At 37.4% G+C, this 11,691-nt stretch overlaps 1 protein-coding gene across 1 annotated transcript; it reads right to left on the bottom strand.

Moving 5' to 3' along the window:
- Positions 1–3,250: 3,250 nt before the first annotated feature.
- On the bottom strand, positions 3,251–3,901 carry LOC102865530 (G-protein coupled receptor 1-like). Its single transcript, XM_006889822.1, has one exon. It carries the CDS (start codon positions 3,899–3,901, stop codon positions 3,251–3,253), a length of 651 nt encoding a protein of 216 aa, XP_006889884.1.
- Between the last annotated feature and the right edge of the window lie 7,790 nt (positions 3,902–11,691).

The following is an 11,691-nucleotide window of genomic DNA, read 5'->3' as shown; positions in this document are numbered from 1 at the left end:
ATACAGACACAAAATTCATTTTTAAAGAAGATTGAAAGGTAAATTATCAAATTTATTTGGAAGGCAAGAGACCCCCAATAAGTAAAATACTTCTGAGAAACAAAAATGAGATTGGAGGCATAAAATTCCCTGATCTCAAAGCCTTCTACATAGCAGTAGTAACCAAAAAAGCATGGTATTGGTACAATGAAAGTCACAAAGAACAATGGAACAGAACTGAGAACCCAGATATAGACCCAGCTATCTATGGTCAACTGATATTTGACAAGAAAATCAAAGCTATCAAATGGGAAAATGACAACATCTTCAACAAATGGTGCTGGTAAAATTGGACTTCCATTTGCAGAAAGCTGAAACAGGATTCACATCTCATACCATACACACACAAAAACAACTAAACCTGGGAGTAAAGCCCCAAACCATAGTATTCATAAGAGACAAACAAGGATCATGCTTAGAATTGCTGGTCCAAGGTATAAAGAGCCTGTCAAACACAATGAGAAATTCACAATCTGAAGAGGATAAAATGGATGCATGGAACCTTCTAAAGAGTAAATCCATGTGTGCATCTAAAACATTTTCATTAGGATGGAAAGAAAATCTACAGACTGAGAAAAACATTTGGTAATACCATCTCAGACAAAAGTCTTATAACAGAAATTTACAGAACACTCCTGGGCCTCCAAAAAAAAAAACAACAAGACTGAAAACCCAATTGCAAAATGGACAAAAGACATGGAAAGAATTTTACAGAGGAAGGTATTTGAATGACATACAGATGCATGAAGAAATACTCCAAATCACTGGCAGTAGGCAGGAGTGGCAATTCTTATTACTGTGTTCTTTTTGATTGTCTTCAAGTTGAGCACAATTCATAGTGACCCTATGAACAAAAGGCTTGAAGCCCCTCTACAACTATCAACCTTTATCAAAGTTCATAGCGTTTCCAGAGGCATGTTATTTAGGAAATGGATGCCACTCTTTCCTCCCAATGTATTATAACAGGAGACTTTTTTTTTTTTAAATTTTGAAGATTTCTTGATTGTTTTCTTCTGAATCATCACTTTGTAGTAGCTCATGATTATTTTTCCCCCTCTCTCTCTTGCCATCTACATATTTGTCATTCACTTATAATTTCAGGAGAAATTAAGCTGAATTCATTCAGGAAAGAAAGCTCTTTCCAAATCAAGTGATAAGGTTAAATTAAAGAGCTGCCTTTGGCAAGCAGAGCTTTTTTTTTTTTAAATGAATTAAATTATACAGTCCATTAGAATGGAAAAAATATATCATTCCAACTCGATTTAAGATGTGGATCTTACCCAAATGTATTTGGCCTGAGGGCTAACCCAGTGAGGATGCATTTGAGATTTAAACTCCAGAATAGCCCCACTACTTATGTCAACATATATTTATTGATTAAATAGACATTTCTTAACTATGCACTAAGCAAAAACAATATCCTAAAGAAAAAAATGATTTTTTTCTGTATAATGTGTACAATAATTGTAGAATCATAGAATGTTGTAGAACAATTATTTCTTTTATCTAGGGAGATTTAGCTCAGCCAACAATCAGGGTATTCAAGCAACATGAGGCCTGCATATATAACCAGCTTCAGGCCTGAGAAAATAATACTTGCATACCAGATCTAGAGAAAACATCACCATCTCCTGGGAAATTTTCCTACTGTGACAGCAGTTTGCTTCAAATGGAAGAACAAAGGTACTAAGTCACTAGAAGTCAGTCCTGGAGCAGAGGCTGAAGAGCAAAAGACTTTTCCTCAGGACTGTCTGTAACATAAATCCTTCCCTAAGCTTAGTATCTGGAATTTGTACTTAGGGATTCCTAAACTCAAGAGAGAACAGCAGTAGCGTGAGATACCAGCAGCAGTTTAAGACATTAGGTGTCATAAGAAGTGAATTGAAACCTAAGCCATTTATCAAGGGTTGGCTAGGGAAAGGGAGGTGTTGAACGGGGTAGGCAGAAGTGGAAGGAGATGCTAGGTAAATGGGGAAAAGGAAAGGTCAAGACACATGTTGCAAAGGGGGAGTTGCGGGAGTAACACTGACTTCTAAATCTCTTTCATCTGCTCCTTTCTGTAAAATGCTTGTCTGTCAGATGCTGCTTAAGATAGACTAGGAAGAAAAATTGGCCATCCACTTCTAAAATAATAGGCTTTCAAAAATCTTATGTACACTCGAACACAACAGAGAACACATAGACCCCGAATAAAATAGATTGACACAGTAACTGTGACAGTGGGATTAGGTGTGTCAGAGTCACTGAGAATGGCTCAGTATAGAACAAGGTTCAGAGCTGTTGCACATAGGGTCGTTATGACTCACAAGGGACTCAAAGAAATATAACAAAAAGGGAGCTCTGATGTCCTAGAGGTAAGAAGCTGCACTGCAATAATACTAAAGGCTTCTGATTCAAATTTACCCACTGTTTAGTGGGTGAAAATGTGCAATCTCCTCCTGTATGATGTGAGTCAGCTATGATTTGGTTCTGACTCAATAGCACACAGCAACAACAGAATAGTAATTTAGTTGGTTACAAGAGATGAGTATGGTACATTCACATGTTGGAATACCATGCATCATGAAGGAGCAATGATTTTGAAAATCACTGCCTATCTTGGGAGGGACTAGAGAGCATTACGCTAATTGAACTAAATCAATCTCATAAGGACAAATACTGTATAAGACCATTATTGTAAAAATAATTAACTAGTAATATGTGTCTGAGGATCTAAAAGGGGTAGAGGGGAAGCAGAGAAGGTGAGGATCGGGAGCTAATCATATGTTTGCACAATTTGATGGGTGGAGGATGGGGTGGTTTTAGGAAAAAGGAAATATCTGGTGTGAAAAACAGTGTTATGAACTTTGAAAATAAATTAGTATAAATAATTTTAAAATGTTTTCATGAATGGTTTAACCTGTTAATGGCAGTGATAAGTGAACAAAATCAAACCATTGTTATAAAAAAAGAGATGAGTCTTCAATTTTGAGTGTTGTTTTTGGGTTTTTTTTCCTCCAAGGGAAACCCAAAAAAATTATAATGAGCCTTGCTAAGTTTTATGTCTGCACCAAAAAACCCAACAACCCCAAAACCCCCAACAAACCACCAGGATGACAATAAAGTGAATCACTGAAGAGCAGCTCTGTAAGCTGGGAACACAACTGAATCTGAAATCATCTGTTCCAGGAGCTACACAGAGCCTCGTGCTGATTCGTGTGTAAGTCACAGCTCACTGGGCGGTTTCCATGAGACACAGGTTCTTGGTTTCGGAGTTCCTGAGCTGTTCACTCACTGTGCCTGAACAGCTGACTTCCCACAGCGTGTGCTTTAGGATCTCAGCCACAGAGGAACGGAGTCGAACTTGGAACTTCTTGCTGATGAGGACGTACAGGATGGGATTTAAGCAACTGTTGAGGAAGGCCAGGGTGGTGGAGATGGGTATTCCGGCCTCTAGCACTTGGAAAAAGTAGCTGTTGTGGTGAATCATGAGCTCCCAAATGCTAAACAGATGATAAGGAGTCCAGCAGATCAAAAAGGCAATGGCCACAGCCAAGACTGTCCAGAAGTGCTTACTAGAGATCACGATGTTTCGCGTCTTCACCTGAAAGATGAGACATGAGTAGCAAATGCTCACGGTTATCAAAGGGAAGAGGTACCCAACAATGAATTTCACCCAGGTCAGAGCATGGTGCCTCATCAGTCTGAGATCAGGGTCATTCTCATGGAAACTGTTATAGCACAAGATGTGGTTGTTGAGCTTCACAACGTCTCTGAAGTAGAGGGCGGGGCCAGCAATCAGAGATGCCAAAAGCCAGACGAATATGATCACTATTAGGGCGTTAACACCATATAGATTGCTCTTAAGAATATTCATCCCCATTCTACCCTTTCTTCTGAAACCTGACTACACTATCAGTATCTTTTTTAGTGTAGAAGTCCAGACAGAAAATACTAATTAACCAGAGCTGACTGGGGATTTCATAAAATATTTTAATGTATTCATTATGGTAGATTAACTTGATGAAAGTTGTTCAAATCTTATTAAAGAATGATTAGTTCTTCTAGAATCCTCAATATAGTAACCGTTGGAATATCTAGTGAGTATATCAGATTAACTTACCACTGTGACTCATAATCAAGGTTATTAACATATCTAGAAGATGTTCTTTTATGTATGTGTGTGTGTACTTATACATATATACAGATAATTATATACCTACATATTTATCTCAGGGGGAGCTCTGGTGGTCTAGTGGTAAGAAACCGTACTGCAATCCTAAAGGCATGCAGTTTGAGAATACCAGCTGCTCTTTGGGAGAAGGATGGCTCATCTCCTCCCATGAAATTAATTCCCTGTGAAAACCCACTGAAGAGTCAACTATGAGTTTGTTCCAACTCTACAGTACAAAACAACAATATATATTTATTTGTCGTCTCTTCGTTGGCAACTTAACAGTGACACCCTGATGGGGGTAAGCCCAATGGAGACATACCTCTCTGGGAGAGAAACAGAGTCAAGACTGGATAGGGTGTGTTTATAGACGTGGGACATGGTTAGAAGAACCTCAGCCTCATGTGGACTACTTCCAGCTCAACAGATGCAACAACCAACTTCCCTGGTGGTGAGCTTTCTCAAGCCAGTACAGCCAAACACATTGGAGCTTTCTCTATCCCATATTAAAGGCCACTGGGAGACTTGCACTTATCTGGAGCTAGGTGTTCTGTCCTGGCCAGAGGCCCTCTCTTCTACCCCAGTGTTTCCTAACATTTATTTAATAGTTTATGTTGTCTCAAGTATTTTTTTGCTATTGAAGAAATAAATCTGATGAAGGTTCCAATAAAAAGAAAATCAACTTTCATTCTTAAGCTAGACAATGACTGGGGATGATAGAAAGAGGAAAAAAAATCTTCGAGCTGTGGTGCTGAAATATTGAATATCCCATGGACTGCTATGAGAACAAACAGGTTTATCCTAGAGAGGGTGAAAACAGGCTACTTCTCAGAGACAAGGATTCTGAAGTTCTGTCTGAAATACTTTGAGCATGTTGAAAGGAGGGACCAGTCCTTGGAGAAGACATCATTCTTGAGAGAGTGGAGGAACAGCACAAGAGAGGAAGAGCCTCAATGAGATGGATTTACTCAGTGACTGGGGTTATGGAGGTTGATGTGTCAGTGACAATAATGTTGGCTCAGGATAAAGCAGGGTTCAGAGCTGTTTTACATAGGGATGTAGTGAGTCACAAGTGACTTAACAGCAAATAACAACAGCAACAACAAGAGACAAAATGATTATAACTACTTATTGAGTAGTTACAAACAATTTCCATGTTAAACTAAAATCACCTTCTAAAATGAGAAATATATATATTTCTAAAATTTAAATTTGATCAGCCTTTTATTAAAAATAAAGAATTCATATGAATATAACATTGATAAGATTAATTTATAATGAATCTAAAAATTTTCATAAAATGATAGCATAAAAACATGTAATGCTTCATTAATAAAATAGAATTTTGGATTTAAAATCACCTCATTGATAACTGAATGTGGTAGTCATTTGCATAATTCCACAAATAGAATATTGTTATTGTTGTGTGCTGTTGAGTCGAAGCTGACTCATAACTGACCTTTCATAGGGTTTTCACAGTCAATTAATCCTCCTCAGCAGCTGGTGGTTCTGTACTGCATGTCTTTGGGATTGCTGCATTTTTTATAATTTAATTTTTATAAATATTATTTCTTTAAACACTTGCAATATTGTTTTATTACCCAACACATACTTTAGGATTTGTTACTTGTCTTCTTTATTGCATTGCATTCTTTTCAATGTGAGCTACATTTTTCATTGCTGTTTCACTGTGAGCTACAATTGTCATTACTGTTATATGATATCTTATGAATCACTAGTGTATTGTGAAAATGTTGTTCAGAGGATGAGTATCAACATTATTTCTTTTCTATGACACTTTAAAATGAGAAATATCGCTAACATAATCACAAGATATTCTGGAGCTGTTAATTCCATAAAGCTCATTTCTTATTTCAATGGAATTCTGTGTATTATGATAGTTATCAATTAATTTATGCAATTTCAATTAATTTATGCAATTTAAAGAGTATTTTATTAAAATTATTTCTACATTACAATTTGATATTTTTCCAGTCACAATTTTATTCTTCTACATAATTCTATATATAATGATAGCACTGGTCTGTCCACTTGCTGTACAGAGGTAACTTCTGGTTGCTGTGAAGCTGAACACTGTGTTCAGTGATGTGTTGAATGTGAGAATGTTTATCCATGGTGGACAGTGTTTCGTAGAGCTCCCCAATTAAAGCAAGCTTGAAGCAGGAGTGGCATCCACTTCCAAAATAGCTTGCCTCCTGAAACGCTATGAACTGGAGAAAGGATGAAAGTTATACAGGTGTTCAGGTATTTTGTTCATAGGGTCTCTTTGAGTCGTCTACAACTTGATGGCACTTAACAATAGCAACATACATAATGATACCAGAAATAATTTCAAGGTATGGTGCCATCACATTTCCACTGAGAATAATCAGACTAAAACAAAAAAAAAGTTGTTATAAAAGATTCTAAAAAAAATCATGATACGTTTTATTGTAATCTTTAGGTTAGCTGTACTTAGATACTTTTTAAAGGTAAAATAATGGAAAAAATTTATTATCAGAAATATGTCTATATTTTATATTAATATTTTTTCCTTCTTGACCACTGTGATGGATTACATTTTATCCCTCATAAAGTTATGTTGACATCCTATCCTTGGCACCTATGGGTTTGACCCTGATTGAATATGGATTTTTGGTTTATGTTATTTAAAAAACAAACCAAACCCACCATTGTCTTACGGACTGCAATTCAAGGTGTCCCTTCATGGCCTTCTAACAATACAGATCTCGATAGTAGACGACTATTCCTTTTTCTTGTTCAGATTATCTGGTATGTTGTTGTTGTTAGGTGCCATCAAGTCTAGTACAACTCATAGTGACCCTATGAACAAAAGATCTGAAACCCTTCCTGTCCTGTGCCATCCTCACACTTCCTGACACCCAAGAGTCCGTTGCAGTAGTCACCTTGTCAATCCACCTGGTTGAGGGCCTTCCTCTCCTTTGCTTAGTCTCCACCCTTCCCAACATCATGTCCTTCTCCAAGGAATGGCACCTTCTAGCAACATGCCCAGATATGTGAGGTGAAGCCATATCATTCTTGCCTCCAAAAAGCACTCTGGCTGCACCTTCTCTTAGACCTATTTATTAATTTTCTCGGCTGTCCATGGAATGTTCAGTGCTTTTCTCCAGCACCACAGCTCAAAGGCATCAATTATTTTTCAGTCATCTTTATTCACTGTCCAGGTTTCAAATGCATAGCTAGTAATCAGAAATAATATGGTCTGAATCAGATGCACCATAGTCTTCAAACTGACATCACTACTACTCAATAATTTTGAAAGGTCCCTAACTGTAGATTTTCCCATTGCAATGCATCTCCTTATTTTCTGACTGCTTGCACCAAGGGTGTTAATTGTGGATCCAAGCAAGATGAAGTTGTTGACATTTTCAAACTCCTCTCCCTATATCAGGACACTGCCTATTGGTCCAGTGGTAAGAATCTTTGTTTTCTTGATATTGAGACACATTCCATACTGAAGGCTGCAGTCCTTGTTCTTCTGCAACAAGTGCTTCAAATCCTCCTCAGTTTCAGCAAGCAAGATGGTGTCATCTGCAGGTAATTAATGAGTCTCTCTTCAATCCTGATGCCACACTCCTTTTCACAGAGTCCAGCTTCTCAGACAATTTGCTCATCATATAGGTTGAAGAGGTATGGAGACAGAATACATCAGAATACAGAATCTGATGGGCAGGCCTTGATATTTAAAATTTGGTCTAGTTTTGTGAGTGAGTCTTTTAGCTTGGCAAAGTTGGGTCCTGATGGGCGTTTGTGATTTACTTGAAAACTGGGATAAACTATTTGGACATATCTGAATTGTGTTAGCAATCAAGTGTAAGCTGATTAACTGTAACTGATCTCATTTACCATAAGCTTGAGTGGGAAGCCTCTGTGTGGGCAAACAGGATCTGATACGCAGGTCTTGGATCCTTTTTTTTTTTTTTTACCAATGCGATAAACATGATAAACATTATACATTAAGTTAATAGGTCTCCTTATTGATATTAATTACTACATACACAATTACCCCATCAAATTGATTTTAGACTCATAACCACCCTGTTTTTGTGCTGTTGTTGTGTACTGCAGACAGAACCGACCCATTGTTGTTGTTCTGTGGGTTTACAGAGGCAGTTTATCACAGTGGAGGAGATCCCTCATCTTTTCCCTCAGAGCAGCTGGTGGATTCAAACTACCAGCCTTTGGGACTACAGTACAGCTACAGCTTTTTACCACTAGAACTACCTGATATGATTTTCAAGACTAATATTAACTTTTCTGTGCAGTACTGGTGGATTTAAACCTCCATAATTTTGGTTAGCAGCTCAACACTAGAAAAAAATCATAGAATAATGCATATAGTTGGATGGTAGGGCAATATTCCGAAGCATTGCTTGGGAACACCAAAGGACTCTTTCACTTATCATTGAGGATAAACATTTCCCCTTGACCTTGTCTTGATTTTGACTTTTAGCCTATGAGAAAATAAGCACATATTTTATTATTTAAATCACTTGCTTGTAGTATGGTTTTATTAAAGCAACAATATATAATGTAACTAAGAAAAACACCACCAAAAATACTAATATTTTGGGTGGGTTTTTGGGGGGTTTTGTGTGTGTGTGTGTGCGTGTGTGTGTGTGTTTGTATTAAATCCTCTCTTCCTTTCTAATGTCTGTACCTGTGAATATCATTCCATTTGGAACTAGGATTTTTATTTTCTATTAATGGAGACATATCTATGTAGCCTAATCACTGTTGATACGAGAGAAGTGAAGATTGTTATTGTTGTTGGTAGGTGTTGTCAATTTAAGTATCACTCATCGTAACATTATGAACCCTAGTTCTGAATCTTGCCCAATCTTGTGCCATTACACACTCTCCAATATGCTTGAGTCCATTATTAGAGTCACAGAATCATTCCATCTTGTAGTGTTCTTCCCTATCACTGACTCTCCAACTCCCAGCGTGATGATGTCTTTTTCAAAAGACTAGTCCCTCCTGAATTGAAAGTATATGAGATAATTTCACTATCCTAGCATCTAAGGAGCATACTGGTTGCATTTTCTAGGGCAGGTTTGTTTGTTCTTTTAGTAGCCTATCAGATACTCAATACTCTTTTCCAACATCACAATTCAAAACTATCAACTCTTTGGTCATTTTTATACATTGTTCAACTTTCAGACCTTTAAAATTATGAAAAATTCCATCTCATGTTAATCTTTAAATTGACATCCTTGCTAATTAGCTCTTTGGAGAAGTCCTTGACAGCATATTTTATTTTCCAAAAGCAATACAACTTTTGATTTCTAGACTGTTGTTACCATGGGTATTGATTGTAGATCCAAGTAAATTCAAATCATTGACAACGTCAATCTTTTCTCCACCAATCATGATGTTGTCTATTGGTCTATTGGTCTATTCTAATTAATTTTTATGTTGAATAAACTAGTAGAAATTAAAAAAAAATTCCAACACAAAAAATAACGAAGGTTGTGTCTTGACCCTCTGCAGAAAGTGTTTCAAGTTCTCTTTACTTTCTGCAGCAAGGTTGCATCATCTGCATAATGCAGATTGTTGATAAGTTCTTCCTTCAATTCTGATGCTAGATTCTTTTTTTCAGAATACAACTTTTCAAATTATTTACTTAACACAGTGATTGAATAGGTATATGGGAAGGATATGATCATGACACACACCTTTTCTGATTGTTGTTCTTGTTAGGTGTCATCATGTTCGACCCATAGTGACCCTATTAACAAAGGATCTGAATCCTCTCCTGTCATGTACCATCTTCACCATATCTGATATATGTGATCTCATTGCTTCAGTCACTGTGTCAATCATCTAGTTGGAAGTTTTCCTCTCTGTTGCCAACCCTCCACCCTTTCAAACATAATATCACTTCCAACAAATAGCCTCTTCTAGCAACACGCCCAAAGTGTGAGAGATGAAGCTTTGCCATCCTTGCCTCCAAGAAACACTCCAGCTGCACATTTTCCTAAATATTCCTGTTCATTCTTTTGGCAGTCCATGGGATATTCAGTATTCTCCAGCACCAGAGTTTAGAGGCATCATATCTTCTGTCATCCTTTATTCACCGTCCAGCTCTTAGATGCATTACAAGAGATTAAAAGAACATCACTTGAATCGGGGTCACCTTAGTCTTCAAAATGACATCATTTTCTCTTCATTATTTTGGTTAGTTCCCTGACATCTTCCTGACTGCTGGTACCAACTAATAGTGTTGATTGTGGATCAAGCAAGATAAAGTCATTGATAGTTTCAATTCTTTCTTGATCTATCATGATTTGTCCAGTGGTGGGGACCCTTGTTTTATTGGTGTTTAGATGCATAACGTATTGAAGACTTTAGTCCTTAATCTTAATCTTCTGCAGCAAGCATTTCAAATCCACCTCACTTTCAGCAACCAAGGTTTTGCTATCTACATAACACAGATTGTTGATGAGTATTTCTTTGATCTTGATGCTACTTTGTTCTTCCTAGAGTCCAACAACACAAAATATATGCTCAGCATACAAATTAAATTATTGTTGTTGTTATTATTATTATGTGTCATTGAGTTATCCAGACACATAGCAACTCTACGTACAATAGCTCTGAACCCTGCCCTATTGTAAGCCAGTCTCACTGCCTTTGACACACCTAATCCTACTGTTTCAGTTGTCTTGTCAATCCATCTCATCTGAGATCTTCCTCTCCTACACTGTCTGTCCACCCTTTCAAGCAAGTTTTTCTCCAAGGATTAGTCCCTCCTGGGCTAATGGCCAAAGTACGGGAGATGGAGCTTCTAATTCATTGACTTCAAGGAGAAACTTGGTGTCACTCTCATGTAGACCGACCTATTTGTTCTCCTACTGGTCAATATTCTTCTCCAGTGACACAATGCAAAGGCATAATTTTTTCCCTGTCATACTTAGTCACCTTAGTCACTGTCCAGCTCTCTAATGCATTATTGTTTTTGTGAAGTGCCAGGATTCATAGTGACTCTATGAACAAAATATCTGAACCCTGTTCTATAACTATCACTGTTTCTCTAATGTTCTTAGAACTTCCAAAGGTCTGTTGTTTAAGATGTCGATGCTAACTCTGCTTCCAAGCCTATCTTAATGTGGGAGCTCTACTAAACTCTGAGCACCAAGGGTAACCATTGTGGCATTGAAGACCATGGCCTGGGTAAGTTAGACCTCAGTCTCTAGACTGAGATCATTGCTTTTTTAGCACACTGGAGAGGTCCCTGATAGCAGACTTCCCCAATGCAATTCGCATTTTGATGTCCTGACTGTGGTACTAAAACTGTAGATTGTGCAGCTGAATAAACTGAAATTGTTAAAAATGTCAATCCCTTCTCCATCCATCATGGTGCTGTCAATTAATGCAGTGGTGAGAATCTTTATTTTCTTTATGTTAAGTATCAAGCCATATAGAAAACTACAATCCTTGACCTTCTGCAACAA

This window comes from Elephantulus edwardii, unplaced genomic scaffold (assembly GCF_000299155.1).
Source record: "Elephantulus edwardii isolate Elephantulus edwardi_28Jun2011 unplaced genomic scaffold, EleEdw1.0 scaffold00081, whole genome shotgun sequence".
In the NCBI taxonomy this organism is placed as follows: domain Eukaryota; kingdom Metazoa; phylum Chordata; class Mammalia; order Macroscelidea; family Macroscelididae; genus Elephantulus; species Elephantulus edwardii.
Note: the sequence above shows the minus strand (reverse complement) of the source record. Positions and strands in the feature narration are given on the sequence as shown.